General features: G+C 41.7%; 3 protein-coding genes across 11 annotated transcripts; 2 read left to right on the plus strand and 1 right to left on the minus strand.

The window, feature by feature from the left end:
* Nucleotides 1-2,626: 2,626 nt before the first annotated feature.
* On the plus strand, nt 2,627-4,886 carry LOC135619712 (glucan endo-1,3-beta-glucosidase 10-like). Its single transcript, XM_065121983.1, has 3 exons — nt 2,627-2,787; nt 2,878-4,239; nt 4,642-4,886. Exons 1-3 carry the CDS (start codon nt 2,712-2,714, stop codon nt 4,674-4,676), a joined length of 1,473 nt encoding a protein of 490 aa, XP_064978055.1. The 5' UTR covers nt 2,627-2,711; the 3' UTR covers nt 4,677-4,886.
* Nucleotides 4,887-5,546: 660 nt separating this feature from the next.
* LOC103995292 (uncharacterized) lies at nt 5,547-15,633 on the plus strand. 9 transcript variants are annotated; one of them, XR_010489452.1, is made up of 11 exons: nt 5,547-6,067; nt 6,172-6,234; nt 9,322-9,463; nt 9,544-9,840; nt 9,943-10,096; nt 10,171-11,145; nt 11,246-11,484; nt 11,566-11,639; nt 12,006-12,146; nt 13,832-13,934; nt 15,255-15,286. XR_010489452.1 is itself a non-coding variant. In XM_018830787.2 (11 exons), exons 2-11 carry the CDS (start codon nt 6,182-6,184, stop codon nt 15,443-15,445), a joined length of 2,127 nt encoding a protein of 708 aa, XP_018686332.2. In that variant the 5' UTR covers nt 5,548-6,067; nt 6,172-6,181; the 3' UTR covers nt 15,446-15,633. The 9 variants fall into 9 exon arrangements, 8 of the variants coding, with proteins under 8 accessions (XP_018686327.2, XP_018686332.2, XP_018686333.2 ...); XM_018830787.2 differs by lacking the exon at nt 12,006-12,146 and adding an exon at nt 15,385-15,633 and having other exon boundaries at nt 5,548-6,067; nt 15,255-15,283; XM_018830788.2 differs by lacking the exon at nt 12,006-12,146 and adding an exon at nt 15,385-15,633 and having other exon boundaries at nt 5,548-6,034; nt 15,255-15,283.
* A 561-nt stretch (nt 15,634-16,194) lies between these two features.
* On the minus strand, nt 16,195-18,829 carry LOC103995291 (endoglucanase 7). Its single transcript, XM_009415848.3, has 5 exons — nt 18,473-18,829; nt 18,188-18,400; nt 17,898-18,098; nt 17,559-17,813; nt 16,195-17,183 (listed from the first exon to the last, which is right to left on the minus strand). Exons 1-5 carry the CDS (start codon nt 18,725-18,727, stop codon nt 16,503-16,505), a joined length of 1,605 nt encoding a protein of 534 aa, XP_009414123.2. The 5' UTR covers nt 18,728-18,829; the 3' UTR covers nt 16,195-16,502.
* Nucleotides 18,830-24,849: the final 6,020 nt, after the last annotated feature.

Consider the following 24,849-nt stretch of genomic DNA (forward strand, 5'->3'; position numbering starts at 1 on the left):
CTTCCCTTTTATTTGAAAAAAAAAATTAATTTTAGTTATATTTAGAGGGTTTAGCTCAGACCTTAGGTGATATGGGTCATTCATTTCTCCTTCGTCACGGTGACCTCGGGGTCGGGATTGATTGTGATCACTCCTACTTCGGCCTCTTGCGTGACTTCTCACTCTTGCCTAAGACCATTACCTCAACAACGATATATTGATTAACCCTTGAAGTGCCTCTAGTATAGTTGTCATGGATTCTCTATTAACAATCATAAGAGACAAGAGAGCTTGAGCCTCATCATAAAGGTCTATATTATGAGTAACGAATTGACATCTAGCACGTCTCAGATCTTATTGAACGACAAAGTCTATGAGTGTTTCCTCCTCTCCCTGTTTGAGTTTAAGGAGTATTACTATCGAAGGCCATAATCATACATTCTCAAGAAAGTGAAATTGTAACTCTTGTATAAGTGACAACTTTTATCATGCATATTAGCATTTGCACTTGTTGAGTGAGATTTAAAAACACATCGATAGGGATAAGCATATGTCCTTAGGGGTGAAAAACCTGAGTCATTGAATAGATGTTAGTATCGCATCGGTGTTTGCATTGAGGTTGAGGCACCCATGTGTAGAAAAGTAGTTGCTACCCCCACAAATAAAAGTACTATCGGTTTAGGACAAAGCCTCCTTGCTCGATCGTTCATTGAGTAAGTCAACGAACGAATATTCTTCTGACATCCAAGTCCTCCTTCTAGCATAAAAAATGATATGGGAAGATGTCATTGACATCCTAGTTAGCTTGACATGATTTGGACCCATATACACAGGGTTGTCCGAGGTGCTTATGAAGTAGAAATACCGAGCTTCTAAGATGCTATCCGTAAAAAAATCGAGATCGAGAGAGGTTTCTCAATCCAATCCTTCTCATGCCCAAGTTAGTAACTCGAGGTAGGTGAGTGTGAATGCGAGTGGTCAAAAATTGATCAATTCTTTCATTTTGTTGAAGATGAGTTTTTATACTTGATCATTACGAGATAAATTATATTATGAAATATTTTACGAGGAGGTAGTCTCTTATTGTCTTTAACAATGTCTCATTGGTCTTTTATTCATGTGAGCGACAAAGAGGACAACATATAATTGCTTGCTTTGAACTCTTATTCACTTGGATAAATATGTGAAGGGTGACCTTCGTCTTTCCCTTGTAGCCTGAATATCATGTGAAGGTCTTGTGTCGATTGATGATTAATTAACGATATTTTTCTTATCACAAGATATTAACGTATAAGTTCCTATGAAATAATTTTGTTTCTCATATTATTTTTTATTTTTTCTCTTTCCCACGGTTACTCGTACATCAGTATCAAAAATTTTGTTTTTCTTTAAACAATATAAAGCTCGTATTGCCCAAGTAAACTTACCAACTAAAGTTTTGTGATATAAAGTTATTGGTAATTAAATATTTCAAAAAAAACATGCCAATCCTATCACACATACATAATATTACACAGTCAACCACATGTGTTGTTGGATGTAATTTAATGCTTGATTAGGTGCTAGATTTTGATGTATCAGTCCGGATTATTATATTCCTATTCCTATAAGTAACGTTCTCTCTTATTCTTATCATAAATCCTCACTCTCTCTCTCTCTCTCTCTCTCTCTCTCTCTCTCTCTCTCTCCTTCTCTCCTTTTGTTTTCTAGCCATCCTCAAACACTCATGAATCCTCTTTTTTTTGGTCGAACGTTATCATCCACTGTATGATTCAACCATTTCACACTCCGTCCCTCTCTGTTCCGGATATGATGCTCCGAATGTTTAGCTCGGAGTCAATCGAGTCCTCCTTCGTTGACTCGCGGACGTCCTAACCTCGAAGCAATTCATCTCTCAATTAACTAATTTGACAAACGGAGAGCACGTCGGACGTATCCGTTGCAAAAGACCTGTTACTGACACGGGCGACGACAAAGAATCCTCCATTACGAGGCACCCCCCCACATGCCCCTCACGGGACTTCCAGCTCTCTCTCCTTCGGCCTCCCCATTATTGTAATCAATCTCCATTAATTAGCTCCAGCTAAGTTACTCCACCATTTCCCGCTCTCGTGCTCCCCCTTTCCCACCCTAACGCAGGAGATGCCGACCTTTCCCTTCCCATCGCGCAGGCAAAGCTGTCCACGGCAGGCCGTAGCGAGTACAGTGTCCGGCTACGGACTTGCGATCCAACGGTCGACAGTCCCCCGCAGCGGGGAGCCCCTCTGCGCCCGCTTCCCGTCATCTCGACTCATCGTCTTTTTGACCGCTTTCTCCCTGTGATGGCGCCCCAAAACGGTCGACTTCCCGGGCGTGGGTCCCCTTCCCCACCGGGAATATACAGCTGATCCGACGCGCGTTTCACAACACGGGATTGCTCCAACACGCACCGATAAGCCGACACGTACCCCAGCGTGACCATCCCCCGAACCGTTCCTCGTGCGTGGAGAATAGCCGATCCGTATGTGGTTCTCGATGCCGCCCCACTACCACACAAAACGAGTACGTGGGTGGAGCCCACTCTGCCATACCTTGCCCCCGCCCATGCGAACGCTCCCAGCTCGCTCTCCCCTCTCCCCCTCCCCCTCCCCTTCCGAGTCCTTCTAGTTATAAAGCCCACTCTCTCCCTCACTCCCCGTCTTCGCCATCCCCCACCTTTCCCCCGCGCTCCGAGAAAGAAATCCGGCAATCTCATGCTCTGTCCGTCTCAGAGCATGGGGCTTCTTTTGTTCTGCTCCTTCCTCCTCCCCCTCTTCTTCTCTTACTCAGGTGATTTGACTCTCTGACCGCCATGCTCATTTTGCTTGTTTCGTGCTAAATGTGCTTCCTCCTCGTGTTATTTCTTTGTCCAATCTGCAGAAGCAGGAACTGTTGGTGTGAACTATGGACGGGTGGCCAACAACCTGCCGCCAGCGACGAAGGTGGTGGAGCTCTTGAAGTCGAACGACATCGGCCATGTCAAGCTTTACGACGCCGACCCTACCGTCCTCCGCGCCCTCGCCGGCACCGGTATTAAGGTGGTGGTCACCATCCCCAACGAGATCCTCGCGGCCACCGCATCTCGCTCCGGCTTCGCCTTCGCCTGGGTCCAGCGCAACGTCGCCGCTTACTACCCCTCCACCCAGATCGAAGCCATAGCCGTGGGGAATGAGGTGTTCGTTGACACACGGAACTTCACAGCATTCCTCATCCCGGCCATGCAGAACGTGCACGCCGCGTTGTCCCGCCTCCGCCTTGACAGCGCCGTCAAGGTGTGCTCCCCCATCGCCCTCACCGCGCTCCAGGCCTCCTACCCCCCCTCCGCAGGCTCGTTCCGGTCCGACCTGGCTGAACCAGTGATGCGGCCCATGCTTGAGCTCCTGCGCACTACCGGCTCTTACCTCATGGTAAATGCCTACCCGTTCTTCGCGTACGAGGCCAATGCTGACGTGATCTCCCTCGATTACGCCCTCTTTCGCCCCAACGAGGGGGTGGTCGACTCTGGGAACGGCCTCCGCTACTACAGCCTCCTCGACGCACAGATCGACGCCGTCTTCGCCGCCATGTCTGCCCTCAAGTACGACGACATCAAAATAGTCATATCCGAGACGGGATGGCCGTCCAAGGGCGACTCCAACGAGACGGGCGCCGGAGCTGCGAACGCGGCTGCCTACAACGGGAACCTCGTCAGGCGGGTTCTGTCGGGCAATGCCGGCACGCCGCTGAGACCCCAGGCCGACCTGAACGTCTACGTCTTCGCGCTGTTCAACGAGAACCAGAAGCCAGGGCCGACGTCGGAGAGGAACTACGGGCTGTTCTACCCGGACGAGGGAAAGGTTTACGACATCGAGTTTACGCTCGGCGGTAGCAACAGCGGAGGCGGAGGGTTGCGGTGGGAGGAAGACAGAGGAAGGCCCAAAGGCGGCAGCAAAGGCAGTGGTTCCCCTCCCACGCTGCCACAGCCGTCATCCTCCGGCACGGTGCGGGCGAGCTCGACAGGGGAGAGCTGGTGCGTGGCAAACGCGATGGTGGGGAAGGCGCGGCTTCAGGCGGCGCTGGACTTCGCATGCGGCGAGGGCGGAGCGGACTGCCGGCCGATCCAACCGGGGGCGGCGTGCTACGAGCCCGACACGGTGGAGGCGCACGCGGCCTACGCCTTCAACAGCTACTACCAGAGGAAAGGACGAGCCATCGGCACGTGCGACTTCGAGGGCGCCGCGTACCTCGTTTCCCAGACCCCCAGTAAGTTCCCCCTCCGCTCGTCGCGCCCCCTCCCCCATCTCATCGACGCCCTTCTTCGCACGTTGGGAACGAGATCTACGGTCCGGATCTCGTGAATGCCGGCTTAGGATTCCCGGTAGCCCAAAGCGATGGGGAACAGTGCGGTTGACAGCACTGCCCGATGTGACGTGACTCATCATGTCCATTGGCAGTAGTGACCACAACGTGTCGCTTTATGTGTGTGTAAACTTCCATTGGGTTTCGATGGCAGTAGTGACCACAACGTGTCGCTTTATGTGTGTGTAAACTTCCATTGGGTTTCGATGGTGCCCACCACAACACACAACTGATGCTAGTTTGCACACATACATACTATTGACTCTGTTGTTTACTAATCGGTGTTGCATTGTGGTGGTGTTGCAGAGATTGGTAGGTGTGCATTTCCGTCCGGAGCGTGAACGAACAATCAATGCCGAGTACCAAAGAGTTAGATATGAAGGGAAGAACATAAGTGAAAAGGGTGGGAGACAGGTTGGGGTAGGGTGGGAGCATCTTCTTTTTGGTGGCACTGTTAAAACTATCATGGATCTCTGTAACATAGCATGCATGTGAACCAGTGTAGTAGTTGTCTGACCCGTGTTCCTTTTAATATTTTTTATTTTGGGTTAGTGCCTTACAACTTTAGTGTTGGCTTGTGCATACTCCTTTAGTTGCACCAATTCTGATGTCTTGTTGTAACTTGAACATTTTATTAGTCTATTGTCATAATCTTAAGAAAAAGCACATGCGGGTAGGGTTTATTCCAATACCATCCGATTTACTAGCGGATCGGACTTTAATTGGATCCGAGTTGCATTGGAACAGTTGCTATGTCGACTCAACATGTCAATCAAGAAAGTCACATTATATGCACGACAATGCAGCGATAACATGGAACAGTTGGGATGATCCCTACCGTTGAATAAACACGTGAAATTGCTCCCTCGAATGAATTCCCTGCTCAAATCTCTACGAAAACCCTCCGAACCTATATTACTCTCCTAGCGTAGTTCTAAAGTCCGAGTGGGGCGAGCACAGGATGGCCCATGGGTTGTGCTTGTGGCGTAGCTTTGGGTGGTGCGGCTGAGCCGAGCACGAATCGAATTAGGAATCTGAGTCGAGTCGGATTGACATGGATTTGGGTTCACCGCCGGATGAAATTTGTCGGCAGGTCGCGTTGTCGTTCCACCAAATGCTGTTCGCTGTTCGCGTTGCTTCGCTAACTCATCCTAATCGCCACGTTTACTCATACATCCAACGCAGTAATCCGTGGTGGTTTCCCCTTTTGCCTTTTACCTTTTCCGCTTTCCTGTGTCTTCGCCCGCGTGGCCGGTCACCGCTCCGCCGCTCCCGCGCTCTGTCGCCGGCCCCCGCGCGCAACCCAATCGTCTGGCTTCGACGCAGAGCAGCGGAGGAACGGATCCCAAAGCGGAGAGAGCGACACGTCCGACTCGTGGCAGCGAGCACTCGGCGAAAGATAAAAAGATAAAAAAGAATAACGAATTTTCAAGAAGGGCATAGTAACGGCGTTAACGTGGGTGACGTCGTCGTCGCGGATGTGGCGAGGCCGCGAGGCATCGCGCTCGGACGCCCCTTGGAAGCAAAGCGAAGTGTATTAATTGGCCCCAAGCGGCCTTCTCTCTCTTTCTCTCTCTCTCTCACGCTATCTCTCGATCTGTTTCTCCAGCGGCCTTATATCTTGCTTTGTACTCCTATTGGTATCCCGATCTAGCGGAAACGTTCAAGGTGGTGATGAGGTTCGGTGGAACCGGTGGTGGTGAGCGATGGAAGCATTTTGACCTGATCAGCGGTTTTCTTCTTCTTTTTAACTTCATCCTGACGCCAGATTTGGTGTTTTGGGGATAAATTTTTGGCTTTGATTACTCCTAACAGAAGGATAATTTCTTTTTGCAGCAGAATTGCGATGGGAACTCGTGAGGATCGCTGCTTCTTTCCTCTCACGAGTTTGCAGATTGGGTAAGAACTAGTCTTGATGTGTTCTTGGTTCCGTATGGTTTTCTAGAAACGGTTTTGTTATCGCTCCCCTGTCTCTACCCCTAAATCAACTTAATTTGGTAAGATTATCTAGTTGACATACTGGACTGATATGTGAAATATGAACGCTAGAAGCATGGATTTAATGGGAAAGAAGATGGGGAAATTTCAACTCTAGGTTACAAAATTGTGAGAGAAGAAATCGTAGTTCAGTGAAATCTTTATGTAGTTTATAACCTTAAATAAACACCTTCCGTGGAATTAGTAGTGCCCTTTGATGGTATCCGTGTCATTTGAACCTGGATGTTTCTAATACGCTCTTATTGACCTCCATCACAAGATGTCAACAGATGGTGCATAGGATCTCTGCTAGAAGTAGAACCGCCCACTTGTCACCTATTCTAGATCAGAAGTAGTCTAGCCTGGTTGCTCTGTTGGCGATGACATTCCCCATATTTGATCAGATTCTTGGTGAAATCCTGCTGGTGGCATGATCTGCACAGTCTCCTCCCAAGCAATAGGTCATCAAGAAAGAACAAAAAGTAGACAATTGAAATTGCATCATGAAGATATATCTATTTCTTTTTCTCAAAATTTTTCTTCTTTTTTCTTGGTGGCATACTGAATTGGTACTTGTCAATATCCCCCTATGGTGAGGTAAATTGTAGGTTGGACTAGGGAATGGTATGGGCTGTCTTGCTGATAAGGCAATATTTATATACGGTTAATTAAATATTTTGTTATTGAATCGTCTCATTTACAACAATACTCTCTGTCTAGAATGATTACAGATATATCTTAAATAACTCATTTACATGTTCATTTTTTTGGGTTTCATGGATTATCATTGTTTTTAAAACTCGAATGGCATCATGAAATAGTATGCCATCAGATAATCGGGGTGTCGTGTGGACATATATATGAGACATATGAGCAATGTTATGTAAAATATATGCATTATAAAGAGAGTTTGATAGACTAATAAGCCAATGTATCCATGGTTGTTGCTATTTATTTAGAGACAAATATTTCTAAATATGATTTATCAAAAGAAAACTACATTTTGATATGTTGCATTTGTCAAAACTTTTCAGTATCCTGATCCTCTTTTATCCTTTTGCAATGTATTTGTAGTAATCAAGCAATAACAGGTTAGTTGTTAGGCCCCAGATCCAGTGCTTAAGCGACTGCGTAGCTTGGAGGCCCTTTGAGTGCCAAGGGAAGGGTGTGCTGACAAACCCTTTTGCTAATGCTGGCTCGTCCTGGTTAATATGGATCTCATGTTGACCATGCTAATTGGCATATACTGTGGCAACAATGCATTATGATCATCTGTTTGCACGAGTTTAATTCTTAATTCAAGAGTCTCAGTAACTGTACTTTGTGAATTCCCATCTCAAACAGCAATTTAAGATTCCAGGAATGGTACCTAGTGAATTCTCATCTCAAACAGCAATCCAATTTTCCTCATTGAATTCATGTTTAATGGATTGTAATCATGTGCAGTGTGTCCAATGATTTTCCTCTATGACGTCTTAATTTTATCAGCATAATCAGTTGCTCTAGCATCCCTAAACGTTTAAACTTTGGCAACTTTGAAAAATAAAAACTGCTACCTGTTCAACTTCAAATTTATTGTCTAATCCTCATTCCTGAATGTTAAAATCTTGCTATATCAGTATACAACTTTTCTCTTCTTTTCTGTTTTGGTCGCAGTTTTTGCTCAGACAACATAGGCTTTCAGATTATGAGTTATCATTAACTCGTTGCCGTTTTCTTCTCCAATTTTCTTCTCTAAAATCTTTTTGTAAGTTGAGACTTTTATTTTTCTTCTTTATAGTTTGTTTATGTTTTCCCATGTTGGTTGGGTATTCAGAATTTGGTGTAAACTATCCGAATGTTGCTATCAACTATCAAATTTTCACTAAAGTTCAGGCTTCTTGTAGCAAGGTATTTCATGGAATTGAGTGTTGATAAACCTATGTTAACTTTGATTAAGAAATGTATAGTTGTCCCAGAAATAGTAAGAAAAATGTATGCATTTGTTTATTTTTTTCAATAGTTTTGTTGGAGTTCATGATTTGCATATTTTTAGGGTGCCAACCAGGTTGTGGATTACTAGCCAACTTTCGCAGGGAGTGCATATATCATACTTGGGTTCAACTATTTCATTTATCGTTGCATCTCCTTTAAGAAAAAAAGGTCCTGCCAGTTGACTTTCAAGACAGAAATTACTAAGAACAAGCTTTATTATCCAAGAGTGATATGATTAATCTGGTCAATTAAATGATTAATAAACAAGCATGACTCTGGTAAGCGTTGGTATTATGTTCCATGACACATGGTATGTCAGCATACCAATCATCACCGAGGTGGGAGAAGGAGGAGGAGAAGGAGAAGGAGAAGAAGAGGGGGAGGAGGGTGGTTAAGGAGAGGAACAGGAAGAGGAGAACAAGAAGAGGAGAAGAGAGGGAGAGCAGGAAAGGAATGGAGGAGGAGATGTACTAGGCAGGCGGGCAAGGATGGTGGCAGTGAATAGCAGGCAATGGTGAACAATGGGCGGCCGTGGTGAGCAGGGGTGGGTTAAGGCAAGTTGAGAGAAAGCAACCGGTGGAGAAACAGAGAGAGGTACTAGAAAAAGACAATGAAGTTATCAACCATCAATTATTTTATAAAAACATCATGGGATAGATTAAGCAAGAGAGAAAGAGAGTGTGCCAGGGTGGGCTTATCATCTGGTTTCTGCAAGTTACCAGATGGTGACATGCTTACTGTACCAAACCAAGTGAAAAAGCCCTGGTCTGAACCGGTAAATACCATCCAATACAGACCGGTCGAAGCAAAATATAATGTGATCCAAATTTCTTTAATATATATTATAGATTGTTGAACCTGATCTGCATATGAAATTTGTTGGTCAAGCATTTGTCATGCTTGGGGATACGGTTTTTCTCGGATGCTAATATATGGATTTCTTACAAAAGATTTGTGTCAGATATTTCTGTGAAGCCAACATGCTACTGCTATAAAATTGATAGGACTAACTCCATATTTGGGTTTCCTTTGTAGGGATTTGCAGTCCTATCTCTCACGTTTGACTCTCTTTTTGCCGATAAGAAGTCAGAAGTTCTTTATCCTTGTTGATAACCGTCCATGGTTGATTGACCAGGATTCACGAGCTGCTCACTTGTGGCAGTTAATGGTTACTAAGGTAAATGTGGAAACCTTCAAAATCATACTCTTCATATGTGCGAGTCAATTGTATATTTCAGTTAAATTTTTGGCATTCAGTCTAGGTTATCTCCTTTTGCAAACACCAGAGCTGCTAGAGTGACAAGAAGAGATATTGGAAAGATTTTAGAGTTTACAAATAGCTCTAGATCCCTTTCCATCACTAGAAACAGATTGCGCAGATGGTTCTCACTGATCGATACTGCTTTAAGTCAAAAGAAAAAGTTGCTCCATGTCAAGAAACTGAAGGCCTCATTCCTCTTCAATAAGGAGTTGCACTGTACATTGTATGGATTCATTGTTTTCGAAGTACAATGGGCTCATGTGCGTGGTATCAACTACATCAATGAACTGCAGGTATCCTATATTTTTTTAATTTCCTATTTTAACCAGTATATACACTGTTTGTCTCTGACCTAGTAGAAGGTTTCTTTTCTGTATTTGTGATTACTCACATAGACTGATACGTCAATGGCATTGGAAGCTAAATTGATGAAAAGGTGGGAATTTGATAGTATTGAACAGTCTTGTAGCTGCATTTCTTCCTGGTATACAGGGACCTGCAATGAGATTAATCTGCTTCGGGAGTATTTAGAAAGTATCTCCAACAAAGGTAATGCAGAACTCAGATTTCTGTTACGTCTCATGAGTCCCTTCTCCTTGACAACGATGTATCATCTTTTCCAGGAGATGTGTTTTACGATGCTCGGGAAGATCCTTTTACCACTGCTGAAATGAGGGAAAATCTTCACAGTGCTGACGAATTCCATGAGGAAAAACATAATTGTAGTTATTCTAATTTTATCCCTATGCTTGAAAGAATGGAAGATTCAGGTTCACCCTACACACCACCTGTTTGTGGGCCATACAAGCGAAGAAAGATAATGAAATCAAGTGTGGGCAGTGACACTGATGAAGTTTCTGAGGAAGCATACAGCGAAATTGTGAGCTCACCAACAGTTTCTGAGTCCTCGTCTTGTTCGTCCAGTTGTGAAAGTGAGCATGCTAGTTTAGTTTTTGAGGCTAGCACTTACAAGGATGTGCTCATCTTATTCAGATTTGATGATCATGATCTCCCATTTAAGCTTAAGGAAATAATTATGGCTGACTTGAGGCTACTTACATTATTGGAGTATGGACTTCCTTCATGGGTCATTTTTCTCCAGTCCTACCCAGTATTTTGCAAAATATATCGTCCATGGATGTGTCCTCTAGCAAGGGCCTTATATGTCTTGATTTCTATAACCACTGTCCTCATAGGTTTCTATGACCTATATAAGAATGTTCCCATACTAAAGGCAACTGCATCAAGCTTATTTGGGCCATTCTTCGATTGGATAGAATCTTGGGAAATGATTTCAAGGATCAAGTACCTGGGGACTATACTATTTCTTCATAACTGTGAGAAAGCTTTCAAGTGGTTCCTGATGGTTGCACGTGCTACTAAGTCATTATTATCAGTTTTGACCAAGCCAATTGCGGGTCCAATTATGGAACTTTTTGAATTTGTCTTCCCCATCTGGAATGTATGTTTTGATACAGTAGAAAGCTTAAGTTTGATTGTTTGGAACATGTTATCCTCTTCATGCAGCATGATCATAACTATATTGGATATCATTATTTGGCCTTTCTGGTTCATCTTTTCTACTTTATGGAGTATAGGTATGATATCAGATATTTGTGCCTTTTTACCTATAGTTGTTTGTCTTCGGTCTCCGCTTCTTCCTCTCTCTCACTTTTTTTCTACTTTTTTGTGTAACAGCGGCATATGTTATATACCCATTAGTTTGGCTCCTCTGGGAAATTGTTATAGCCCCTGCCCGCTTAATTCTTGCAATAGCAAGTTATGTTGGGATACTTCTCACCAACATCTACTACGTACTAGAAGGAACCTGGTCATCTATAGGCGCTTTGTTTCAGCTTGCTTCTGTATCTGAAGCAACAGTAGTTACCTATGAAGTTCCAGTTTGGCGGTCACTTTGGAATGATATATTTTCCAAGGTTAAATGCATTTAAATTGTATAGTTATACACTGATGAATATCCATGTTGATATCTTGGAAGTTTCCTTCTCATTCTCCAGGTATTTCGAGCAATTCGAAGCATTTTTTATGGTTTTGTTGCTTTCTTTACAACTTGCAACAGACACCGACTAAGGTATGTTTACTTTTTGTTACTAGTATTTTGAGTTAGAACATTTGCATAAATTATAAAGCTTTCTGGTTAAAATTAGTGGAGTTATTGAAAATGTGTTTTGTTGTCACCTAAACGAGCTTGATCTTATGCTACTTGGGGACTATTTTACAATAATAAGAACTCATTCAGTGCTTCATGAGAATGTTGTGCAACATCTTGTGAAGCTTAACTAAATCTATACAAGACACTATGACATCAATAACACCATTAATCTGTGAGATCAACCGCATGGATCCATTTTCACCATTGAGTTATATATTGATAACTATTTGACACATGTTTGGCATGTTCATTGGTTTATTGACGAGGCTATTATTGTTTTTTCAGTGTGATGTCATTTCTAAGCAACGAATATCTAATTCTTAACATATTACATGGCTCGTGAGGACCTTACTATCAGATGAGCAACCAGGGATACAGGGCTACAGGGCTTATTCAATTATGTAGCAAATAATAGTGGATTAGTAGGTGAGCAAAAAAGGAAACCTCTTAATTTGTAAGTCCTACCACTGAAATGGAACTCTTTATGAAGCTCCTATGTCTGCTTCTCAGTAGCCTTGCTCTTGTCTTCAGCTTTGTCACTAGGCAATTTTAAAACTCAGGACACTACAAAGCAATATATCGATAGAACTTATATCTTGTATGGCTGTAAACCTCAGTTGATGTATGCAAAACACCATCCTGATCCACTTTGGTGCTACATGGTCCATCCCATATCTATATGCACACAAATGGTCTAAAAATCTGCAATCGAATGGTCAATACCAGTCCGACGGAGATTCGGGCCGTGCACTTGCTCGTTACAGGCAATTCAGTTCCAGTTCAGCATTTAATTATTTTAAATAAAATCTCTCTCTCTCTCTCTCTCTCTCTCTTAATTGCCCAAGCCCTTCTCTTTCTCTTGATGACGGCCACCCAAGCCACTTGGTGCTTGTTGCCTGGTTCCAGCAGTCCACTGCCCATCATTGACAACCGCCAGTACTACTCCCTTCTTTTGTCGCTGCCGTCTCTTCTCCTCTTCCCTACTGTGGCATGTACCGACATACCATATTAGCACACCAGTACAAATTGGTCATATATTGGTCTGCCCAGTGATTAGTCAAGGTCTGGTACCTTCGATTTTGAACTTTGAATCAAGCATCATGTTGGACGCACTTTGAAGTTCTCTATCCACTTGGTGGCAGGAAATCATATACCATCATCTGGTGTCGTATTAAGTAACGCTAGAAACACAATGGATTTTCTAAGCAACTTGGAAAGAGTAAATATGTGAATGTGCAAGGAACAAACATCAAAATGGTATTATTGATATTTAATTTTGATGATATGGGATCACTTTTTATCAAGTGCCTTTCAAGAAAACCATCAAATTGAGCTAGAAACAGAAGGCCTTTTGTTTTTCACATTTAAAATAGTATTCAATTGTATCATTATGGATTTGTTATGTGATGATAGACGTCTTTAAGCATGGAAATTTGAAGTTGTATATGTATTTTTTGTGTTGGGTATTACTCCTTGGATACATGTCAGACACTTATCCAAAATATCTGTTTTTTCAAATAATCACTGAAAAGGCCATTCACTTAAGGATTTACTTATGGATGATTTTTATTAAACAAGAAGAATAGATGTTCAGATAGATGTTTTATATTTCTGTTAAGCATCATATTATCGTTAACGAAATTAAAATGACAATTTCATGGGAACTTCTTGTATCTTTTGTATAGCCCATGATGTTACTAAATTCTGTCCATGTTGTATCGCTAATTAATTGTTAATATTAATCATGATATGAAACATATTCTAACACTATAAAGATGTTGAGCTTCACCATTTGTTGTATCAACCTGTCTCTGTTGTCTTGTCTTGGTATCCCATAAATATCAATGCTTTAAAGATAGAAAAAGCTGGGAAACAAGGATCTATAGAATAATTGAAGGACAAATAAATGTTTTATCATTTAAAGCAAATGAATTTTACTTTATATGCATATTTTTTAGAGTTTTTCATTCACATTCTCCCTTCTTTCTACCTTTTTATTTTTTATTGTAAGACTTTGTTTGTAGTTTAGATGTTGGCTGGAATTGTGCAGCTCATACTTGTTTACACCATAATGTATTCTTTTTCAACAATTCATTCTTCTATTTTTGTAGCATCTACAACCACATGCTTGAGTTTCTCCATCGTTTTTCTCATTCCACCTCAAGACGTTCCAAATCCGACCAAGTTAGGAAGAAGGGAAGAAACCAAAGCCCTGTAAGTTTTTCGAAATATCTTGCTTAGGCTATCCAGTGGTCTACATGCCGACTTTCTTTAGTTTGCTTCTGTGAGATATTTCTCTTGTAGTCCTTTCCAGAACAGCTTTACTTTGAGCATTCTGAAGAGGAAATGGTAATATACTTATTTAAGAGTCTTGTTGCTTCTTGTAGATGCGATTTTACTTTTTAAATGAAAACATATTATTTTTTTGACACTGTAGTTGAATATTTTCCTTTTTTACCTATAGATCCTTTTACTTGATGGCATTTTCATGTCAAAGAAAGAGAATGCCCTAGAGCCATCACTACCATTGTCATTGGTGCATGCTTCTTTAGGCTGCATAATGTGTATTAGTCTGCCATAACGTAGCTTGTCATTGACAGCCACGGAGAGATATAAATATGTAAAAGGAATATAATTATTTGTTTAGAATCAACAAATCAGTTCTACTTACACACTTATAGGGTTTGGATTCATCTAAACAATGTCTAATGCAGGATAAGAATGATAATATTTCGGATGGTCTTATAGTAAACTTGTTTATGTCAGGCATCTAAATGATTTTTGTGTCAAGCAACTACGTGATAAAGCGTGTTATGACTTATGAGCACAGCATTATTTTTTGTTGCAAGGATGAAATGTAATAGCTATCAACAGTTAAGCACCTTAATATATATTTTGTAAGCCTTTGTATAGAATAAAATGTAAAAATATCATCCAAATACTGGTTTTGACACTTTGGCAGACCTTTATGGGATAAAATACTGTCTTGTTTGGCCTGGTATAACTTAATAAAAATGGAAAAAATGAATACCACTGGTATGAAGCTCTATGGTCGGCTAAATTATTCTGACTTCCTAAAGATAGAATTTTATCATCGGTAGGTTTATAATAAAAACGAACTTATCTTATGTGTCACCTGCCATTAAAAACCATAATTCATTTCTCTGCTAGCTATTGGAGGTTGGTATCTTCATGTCAATAATCTGATGGAAGCTTTTTTTTACAACATAGATAGTATAAATAAAGGGCTGTAGGTGATTCATATCTTTATTTAGATGCCAGAACTTTTGACTTGTCAAATCATGTGACTTATCAAGCCACAGCTTATAATGTTGACATGGTATACTCGATATCTTCCTCCCTCCCTGACCTATTGTGGAATTTACTTTTTAGAACCATCTCCTGTAAACACAGTCTATGCTTAAAGTTGCTGTTGCCATCAGTTTATGTTTTTTTGTCATGTTCTTTAAATTTTGAAGAGCTTACTTGACACTCCGTCCCTCTTCTGTCTCATAATTGTTTGTCTGTGTGCAGTTACAGGAAAGTGAAAATTTAACAGCTACGTGAGTTTCCTAATGACCTTTTTAGCATTATTATGTTTCATTAAGCAAGCTGATTTCTCATGATAGGATGCTTCATGGACTGTTTTAACTGGCAGATGCAGCTTGCAGACACCAGATAAACTTCGTCGAAGGCAGGCAAGGCGGCGAACACATGAAACATAGCACAACAGATTGTAAAACCAGAACTGCATATTCTTTCATTCTTTTCCTCGGACAAAATACGTCCTACCCTCTTTGAGAAGTTCTGTAAATGTCTTAAGCGGGTATGAAATCTCTCCCCACAGGCTGAATGTTAGGCCATTTTACTTGTAGCATGTTCGTTATGGTGCTGAGAAAATTTCTTCCATGTAGTTTTGTGTGCTGAAATCACTATGACCTCTTCTTAGAATAATCAGTGAGTAGGGGTTTCTCAAAGTAGTTAAATTGTAGAAAATTGATATCCACGTACCAAAGTCATTGTACTGAACCCATGAACATTCATATCATAGAGATGTTCAATGGAGGCATGTAAATTATATTTGAGGCCGCTTCAAGTTATCTCCAGATCGTTAAATTCGACTCGAGCATAAGGTGCTTCAGGTCACTAACCCAGATCTAGGGATCTTTCAGGCAAGTTAATGTGACCTTTTTGTGTTTGAATTGGATGAGTGATTCAAAATGAAGATGTCTGATGTATTAAGTGTATCGAGCTGCCGTTTATAGGCTTAGGTATTTTTTCTTCATTTGTTCATGCAAATGTGTCACGTATTTTGCTGAAGTCATTTACCATGCAGAAGTTTGTGGGCTCACATTTTATTCACAAGTATTTTACCAAGTTATTTTAATATTCTATGAAGTTTCAAGTAGTTTTGCTACAAAAGATTTTATAGTTCTTGTTACGTTTCACCATATATATATATATATATCTCACCTAAGGAACAGAATAAATATACAAGAACAAATGTGAGCTCGCCCATCTACATGTGTTCACTTACCGTTCTTTTTTGACCTTACTCTGTGTTACATGTGTAAAAGAAATCATAGAGGCTATACAGATGGCCAATTTGATTCTTTTTTAGCCTTATCAGACTCTTGCAGAGAATGAGAGCCTCAACAAGTACACCGACGTCGTTCCACAAGCGTGTGAAGCTCAAAGCTGATGCACGAGAAGCCGAGCCCACCCATCGTTATGCCGGTGCATTTGTTCAGTCTCCGAACAAATCCAATACGGAAGAAAGAATCAAGCGAACTCCAAGTACGAGGGGGACGACGAAGTCGTCATCTCTTTCACGTATTGATGGGACATCTGTTGATGAAGCTTCGCCAGCACACCCACCAACGGGGCCGTGTTGTACGTGCAGGCCTCCGTCTGCATGTAATTCCCCCGGTGATCGCTGAACCTGTCGTGGGAGTCGGGGCCGCCGACGAGAGCCCCGGTGACCACGTTAGGGTTCTGCCCCCGCCGCCCGTACCAGTCGTAGTACCCCTGCATGCACCCGATGAAGCCTTTGCTCCTTTTGTAGGACACGATCGAGGACCCCCGGTGGTGCACCCGCATGGGGTACTTGCGGCCGTACCCCACCAAGTAGCTGATGCCCATGGGATTGTCGCCGAGAATGTAGTCGACCTGCGACGTGGCGAGCTCCACCAGTTCTTGGGGCCTGACAGCCCCGGCCGTGCATCGGAGTACGTCCCTGCGTGCTTCCTTCAGGTTGTCAGAGTACGCGATGAGGAGGAAGGCGGCGCTCGAGACGTACTGCATGTTGTTCCACTGGCGGACGAAGAGCATGCCACCGGGCGTGCGGTGCAGGTTGGTGCCGTTGTTCTTGCTGAGGCAAGCGCAGATGTAGTGCTCCCCCTTCGATTCGTATTGCTTCAGTACATGTCTTTGCGCCGCCGAAAAATTTCCTACCGACAAAAGCTGAGAAGCGGTAGCACACGATTAATAGTCTAACGACGCAAAGCTGTTAGTTAATGCAGTTCGTGCAGTTGGAATTAATCCTCTTCATGCAAATGGCGTTTACTACAAGTTCTTTCGAGACAATCTATGATGCTTTAGTATGCGTTCGCGCAAATACAGGCGATTGATGCGGACATATAACCTTCTATTCGGCGTTGCTGGTAAGCTGTCACGCTCGTTATTTAACTTCACGTTATGATCAAACCAATGTCCCCATTTTTGTCTTTAGACAACTCGTGGACCAATCTACTAAGTGGACCAATCTACTAAATGGAGAGTTGCGAGTGTTAAATGGACCGATATATTAGCATGCATGCGGACGTGTGTACAACATACCTTGGAAGCCAGTATCTGAATACCAGCGTACTTGGCATCCCAGCTGAACTCCGTCATCGCCCACCCCGTTCCTCCGAATCCTTCGCCATTGCTCACCACATACTCCACATACTGCGGCGTCCCTGTCGCCTTGTGTAGCCAAAGCGCGGCCCAAAGCAGCTCGTCCTCGTACCCGCTCCACGACGGGTAGTAACTCTTCGCCTCCCGGATGCTGCTGTCGTACTTCCCCCGATACTTGTCCGCAAACTCAAACAGCTACAGAGTTCGCATGCGAAGGACACGCAGACATCAGAGAAGAACACGCCCTGGATCACCATCGTGTAACAGTAGAATCGTTACCTTTTGAGCGTGATGCAACAAGAGGTGGGAGTAATGCGCGTCGGATTTGCGGAAGACGATGGAAGCTGCGGCCATGGCGGCGGCGGTCTCCCCCGCGACGTCTGATCCAGGGTTCTCCGTGTCGATCTTGTATGCTTGCCTCGGCGTTGTCATGTCCTCCGGCCTTTGCCAGCAGTAATGGTCCGTGTCGCCGTCTCCCACCTGTAGCATCCATGGATCACTATAAGCGAAACGTATCTACAACGTTTTGGATGGCACTCTATGATTGCTCGCTCCTCATGGAGAGATACCTCCGCCCACAGGACATAGGGATGGGTGTGGGCTTTGATGAAGTAATCCGTCCCCCACTTGATGGCCTCCAGAGCGTGATGGTACTCGCCAGCAGCCGCAATCTCGTCGCCGTACTCGATGACGCTCCACGACAGCATCGTGATCGTGAAGGCCATCGGCAGGCCGAACTTGACATGGTCTCCAGCATCATAGTATCCCCCTACCAGATCTACCTACACAAATGTTCCACCAGAGTAGTAACCGAGCCAGAAGCGGACACGCCGTAGTAAAACTCAAGAACTTACTCCTTGTTGGAGGCCATCGGTGAGGCCGGAATGGCCGCGCCAAGTGACACGCTGGCCGTAGGGAAGGCGGCCGGATCGCTGGGCCTCGAAGTAGAGGAGGCTTTTCGACAGGGCATCCTTGTAGTCAAAAGCCTTGGCAGCGGCAACAGGGAGGACGACCCAAAGAATGGCCGTAACCGATACGAAGCACGAGTAAAGATCTCTGCTACCGCTTCTCTGCTGCCTGCCCTCCTTCTTCATGCTTCTGATCACCATGCTACAAAGAAAAGCCTCTCATTCTTCTTCTTCTTCTTCTTCTTCTTCTTTTGGCGAGCGATGGAATGACGAATTCATATGGGCACGCTGTTTGACAAAGTCCAGGGAACATTTCTAAGCTGATTAAGTTAACCACCACATCTACCCATTTGAGATGGTCAATGTTCAGTGATCAAACGAGCTACGTCAACCGGGCCCTGCTGCGAGCATGTCGTATCAAGGAGAGGGACAGGGAGGGCCATCATCACCGGCCTCAAAGAAGGATGATTAATGGCACGATCAACAGCTTCATCACACGACTGACTCCGTAGAAGTAGACGCCGGGGGGGGGGCCGGGGCGTGGGGTTAGTGAGACGGCGTCACCCACGCTTAATTGCACTCGGTCCCAACTACAAGTGTATGGAATACAATACTATATCTACGTATGGGGAGCAAGCAAGAAAGCTCAGCATGCATCTCTACGTTGAGATCAAGAGGAGGAGTTGAATGCAAGGAAAGGACGCGGCACTGCTCTTTGCTTTGTCGTCCTCTTCCGCATGGCACGGTGGTGTCGATTGCTCGCAGTCATGCTTTTGTTTAACTTGTCGGCGCTCCTCCACGTGCTTTTCAAGCTGTCTTGGATGCGTTAGTTCAACCAAAATGGGCGAATTCTCCAATCTATTTATATATACATATACATATATATATATATATATATATATATATATATATATATATATATATATGTATGTATATATATATATATATATATATATATATATATATACATATACATATATATATATATGTATATATACACATATATATATATACATATATATGTATATATACATATATATATATGTATGTATATGTATATATATATATATGTATATGTATATATGTATATGTATATATGTATATGTATATATATATATATGTATATATACATATATATATATATATGTATGTATATGTATATATATATATATATATATATATATATATGTATATATGTATATGTATATATATATATGTATATATATATATATGTATGTATATATATATATATATGTATATATATATATATATATATATATATATATATATTCTTTAGACGCGTCCTCTTTTTTTCAGTATTCTTGAACAGTATTTTTTAAATCATAAATATACTTCAGACACCTTTTTTTTCTTTTTTTCCTATGAGTCTGTCCATAATTTAAATTTATAATATTTTATACTATGTTATAATATTTTTCATAATACTAAAGTATAATATTTTTATACTACGTTACATATTGCTGTAAATAAAAGCACTATATTTCAGTGTTTTTAATATTGTGTTATAGTATTTTCTTGGTATTACTAAAAACACTATAACATAGTATTAAAAACATTGTAATTGGACCCATTCACAAATCGATCCATAGGAAAAAAGATAAAAATATTTTAAATATTAGAAAAAAAAAAAGGTATTATTTTAGAATTCTAGAAATGTGGGATAAATCTCGAGAGAAAAATCATTTTCTTGGGAATTCGTCCAAACCAAATCTATCTATCTTGTGTTGAAGTAGATGTTTTCCACTTCAACTCCTTAGAACTGTTCGAATAAACAACAGATAAGCTTCATTAAATTCTTTATGGAGGCATAAGAGTTAGAAACAAGCGTATATAATCCTACTCGAGCCATGCAACTTAGAAGACAACTGCCGAGTTAATAAAGCACCAAATCGTACTGCATATATGTATTTGGTAGCAGAAGTGGTGTTCTGATACAAGAAAAAAACCCTAATTAAATCTGTTTGATTAAGAGTTGCATTAACAATGGACCTCACCTTCATCGAGGTTAATTATTAAGCATAGTTACTTAGCTTTACCAACTACACATGGAATAGCATCATCAACCACACAACATGGTTGATATATATGAAGCTGCAAGTACTTGTTAACTAAGTATTGCCATCTTATTGGTGATTTGGTGAAGGTGAAGTGGCTATTTGATTCTAGTGGACTATATATAATGTAGTTCTCAAGGTTTAGTTGGCATGAAAAGTAGCAGTAGGTGGTGGAACAGATCGAACATCAATTTCAACAAACAAAAAAAGAGATAAAATTACACCATGCTTTGTTTTCATCTTGGATGTTGGTGAAGAGACCTTCCCATGATAAATGCTTGTATCACAGTCTAAGTTTTTGAGTATAGATTACACATGGAAAGGAAGAGTTGACCTGAAGATTGTGTTCCCCACCTGCCCAAATACAATACTTAAAAGTCCTGCAAGGGTGAACGTGCACTAGAGTTGACCGAGGTTGTGAGGCCATAACTTGTTGGAACTCACCGATCCATAGTGTAATTGATAGTAGATTTAGTCTATCTTGGAAGAGGGTGTACGCATGTATGTCAAACATGGAGTGCCCCACAGAGATTTATGGATGCAATGTCAATTTATTGTCCTATATAAACATAGACATTAGTGTAATCTCCATGCGAGCAAAAAAAGATAAACAAAGGTGGAATCTTAGATTCGATCCTGATTTAAGCATTGTGGGATGAGTACTGATTGAGATGTTGGCTTCGAGCCGATCAAGATCCTATTTTATATTTATTTTTGAATAATATTAGAAAATATTGAGAAATTATGATAATGGCATGATCGACAAACTCCCTTTGATGCTTAAGTTAATTCGAAAAATGAGGAGTCATTACCTAAATACCTAGAGAGGATATGAATATCATAGATGAATGCATCTGAGAGGATTTTTATAGTATGACATTTGGATTATTACGCTAATAGGTGTGCATTAATGTTACGGACGATTACATACATCTCTCAAGCTTGACATAGTCATACTATCTTGGATTTGTGGGATTACAATAGTGATATTATGGTCAACAACATTCGAGAAACGAGTTAGTCATATGTGATGAAAATATCAGAAAATTATCAAACATCGAGGTATCGATGATAAATCATTAAAATGTGGATCGTATAATATTAAGATGTTATTCACATAATAGCATTGTGATGTTAGTCACATAAAGTATTAATCATAAGGCATCAATCACTTAGCATTGTAATATCAATCATGTGTTTGATGAGATATCAACTATATCATTATTTTCGATGGTACGAAGAGATTATATAATTCTCTACATATACAAATCCAATGAATAATGCACAGTATTTTGGCCATGTTTGGCTCACGTAAAGAAACGTCAGACTGACGTATCTGTCATTAGCTGTTGTGCAACAAGCTTTGTCGAAGACCAGAATGACTAATTTAAATGTTCCTTATCATCCAATTCTTCCGCCTTCATGTCGTTGACTCCTCTAAATTGACCAAACGGAGGAATAGACTTTGCACAACTCAAGAACGCGATCATATTCTTCTCCGTATGGCGATGTTAATAAGAGTCATAATGCATGTAAATCCTTTGCTGTTGTCATCATCGTCTAAAACTGAGCCATCTCGCTGATATTTCCACGCCTCAATCATTCTCCGCGAAATTAATGTGCGCCAGTGGAGGCTTTCTCTTCCACGGCCGGTGGAATTCACATCATGTGCAATGCATCGAAGATGCAGGCCATGACAGACTCTTTCTCCTCCTTGACGTCCTACCAACCTCTATTATTGGATCGCTGACTGTTCCTCTTCTTCCCCGGTATTCAACACTTGGGCTACCGAAACCTGGAACTTAATCTCGAGGTCTCTTCCTTGTATTGTGTTGCTCAGTCTTCTACATTCCATGGCAACTTTTTCCGCATAGGCTAACCTTCCTTTGCCTTTCTCATCTCTCCAAACCTCACTGCACTTGATCTCATGCATCCAAGAAACTCTTGTTTTCTAAGTCAAACCCAAACCCATCCACCTCAGCAGGAACCAGACTGCAACGCTCAGAATCAATCCCAACAAGAGAAGTCAACGCTCTAGGGAACAAGTCGCTGGACATGTTTCGTCGGTAGTGGGCTTTTGGTCAAAGCAGCTGAGATCAAAAGAATGCGATGGATATCATTATATACTAATTAATGCCTAATACACGAAGTTGAAGTCCAATATGATTAAGGGGAAGGCTCGAATACTGTTCGAACGGTTCCACCATCGATCTATCGTGATTATATGAGATTTTTGATGTAATCCTTTCCATGCTTAAGCTAGTAACCGATAGAGAGGGAATGATTTTAGTAAACATTAACTCAAGGAAAAACTTGAATGCTCATTTGAGGGCTGATGTGAACTTGAATGCTTTCGATTGTACGAGAGTTATTGATGGGCGTCTTGTTGACCAAGTTGGCACGGGTGACAAAGATAGAGAGCCGCAAAGTAATAAGGAATGTGACAAGAGAGGTATGAGAGTAGCCCGACGAGATGTGGCTGAGGGAGCTCTATTGAGGAAGAACAGAGAGCAACCTAGATGATGACATAGTGAAGAGATGGAGATGTAGCACAAGTTCTTCCTCGGGAGGTGGCAGAGCTCGATGCCATAGTGAGGAGATGTCGTGCAGGTTCTTCCTCGGGAGGTGGCAGAGCTCGATGCCATAGTGAGGAGATGTCGTGCAGGTTCTTTCTCGGGAGGTGGCAGAGCTCAATGAGGAGCGATTGCTATCGTCGGCCGACGAGAAGGGAGCTTGCTCTAGGCAAGAGGTTCTGAGGCCGACGATGGATTTGATGGCGGCTTTGGAGTTGAATTCGTTAGAGGAATAGCTTGGAGGAAGGAGTAGTGGTCAGTGAGGAAGGATAAACCTTACTCCAAGAGACTTTGATACTATGATAAATTGAATTGTAATGATAAAAGCTTTTGTGCATTATTATTATTATTATTATTATTATTATTATTATTATTATTATTATTATTATTATTATTATTATTATATATATATATATATATATATATCCCCCGACAACAAGAAATTAGATTTTTGTTATTTTTCCTGTTCTTCTCTCACCGACCAATGTTTCTCGGGTGTTTGATGACTAATTAAGAACATAAACAGTTACATTAACCTGCATGAACTGTGGCATCTCTATTAGTCAGGTCCAATGGAGCCATCTTGCATGATTCATCGTGCACGCGAATCATATGATGCTACTGTTGACATTTTTCATGGCCTTAATGGGTCAAAATTATTGACTCGATTGGAACTCAAGCTGTAGAACATTTCTAACGTTATATTGCATGGCAGTATGATCAGAATAGAATGGTGGGTTCCTCATTTGTGGATCTCCCCCAGAGTAGGGGCTCCGCTGGACCATAAAGTCTTCGGCCCATCGTTAAACATGCATTCTTATTCCCATGAGCAAACCTTCAATTTCTCATGAATTAAAAGAACAGTTATGAAAAGGATGATTTATCTAGGAAATATTTATATTTTATATATTTTTTTCAAGTAGTGTTAGTGAACCATTGTGTCGTGGCCGAGGTGTCAGCACGGCTCGATCCAATCCCGGATGCGCAAGATTGCCTATGCGAATGCTCGAGTCACGTCAACGTCGGGTCGTGGCCGAGCGTGGTTATCCCTCGACGAGTTGTTGTTGTTTTGTTGTTGCACAAAAGTCGAGGTCGGGAGGATAATTTCTCGACTCGATCCACCCGAAGTTTAAGTTAATGTTGAGTGGAGTTAGGGAGAGTTGAATGTTCTCCCCTCTGGATCAAGGAGAGTTAGCTTTTATACTTGCGAAGATGAGTTAGTCGTACAAGGTCAATTAACTATGGTCGGCTTAAGCTTTTGTGCGAGCGCCAATTGACCTACATAGATTGACGCCATGCAGCGTCACCCTGAGCTTTCCGGAATAACTGTACTGTGATGATGTCGTTTGTACGGAGAGGACGACGAGCGGTTGCCCATCACGTGTGTACTACGTTACATCGGACTTGAAGTTCCATGTCTGCTTGCCTGAGTCCACGTAGGCGATACCAAAACGTGCCATATCAAATAGTATCCTTAATTTAGAATAAAAACTTAAATTTAATTGTCGTAGTATTTTTATCTGTTAGAGTGTTTTTAGGCTATTATAATATTTTATTATAACATTATAAATTCTACTTTTTTTGAAAACATTATAAACGAGTCAAATGAAATTAAAACACACGAGAAATCATTCGATATGTTGATTCAAATAAGTATTTATAATAGTGTAATAAA

This window comes from Musa acuminata, chromosome BXJ2-8 (genome assembly GCF_036884655.1).
Source record: "Musa acuminata AAA Group cultivar baxijiao chromosome BXJ2-8, Cavendish_Baxijiao_AAA, whole genome shotgun sequence".
NCBI classification, from domain to species: Eukaryota; Viridiplantae; Streptophyta; class Magnoliopsida; order Zingiberales; family Musaceae; genus Musa; species Musa acuminata.

Excerpts from the sequence above, each read along its gene's own strand:
- LOC103995291 (XM_009415848.3), bottom strand. The coding sequence starts at position 18,727 with ATGGTGATCAGAAGCATGAAGAAGGAGGGCAGGCAGCAGAGAAGCGGT. Across the intron at positions 18,099-18,187 it reads CCTATGTCCTGTGGGCGGAG|GTGGGAGACGGCGACACGGA; the intron begins GTATCTCTCCAT and ends TGGATGCTACAG. Across the intron at positions 17,814-17,897 it reads TGTTGCATCACGCTCAAAAG|CTGTTTGAGTTTGCGGACAA; the intron begins GTAACGATTCTA and ends CGAACTCTGTAG.
- LOC135619712 (XM_065121983.1), top strand. The coding sequence starts at position 2,712 with ATGCTCTGTCCGTCTCAGAGCATGGGGCTTCTTTTGTTCTGCTCCTTC. Across the intron at positions 2,788-2,877 it reads CCTCTTCTTCTCTTACTCAG|AAGCAGGAACTGTTGGTGTG; the intron begins GTGATTTGACTC and ends TCCAATCTGCAG. Across the intron at positions 4,240-4,641 it reads CCTCGTTTCCCAGACCCCCA|AGATTGGTAGGTGTGCATTT; the intron begins GTAAGTTCCCCC and ends GTGGTGTTGCAG.
- LOC103995292 (XM_018830782.2), top strand. The coding sequence starts at position 6,182 with ATGGGAACTCGTGAGGATCGCTGCTTCTTTCCTCTCACGAGTTTGCAG. Across the intron at positions 9,841-9,942 it reads ACTACATCAATGAACTGCAG|ACTGATACGTCAATGGCATT; the intron begins GTATCCTATATT and ends TTACTCACATAG. Across the intron at positions 13,935-15,349 it reads AGGGAAGAAACCAAAGCCCT|GATGCTTCATGGACTGTTTT; the intron begins GTAAGTTTTTCG and ends TTCTCATGATAG.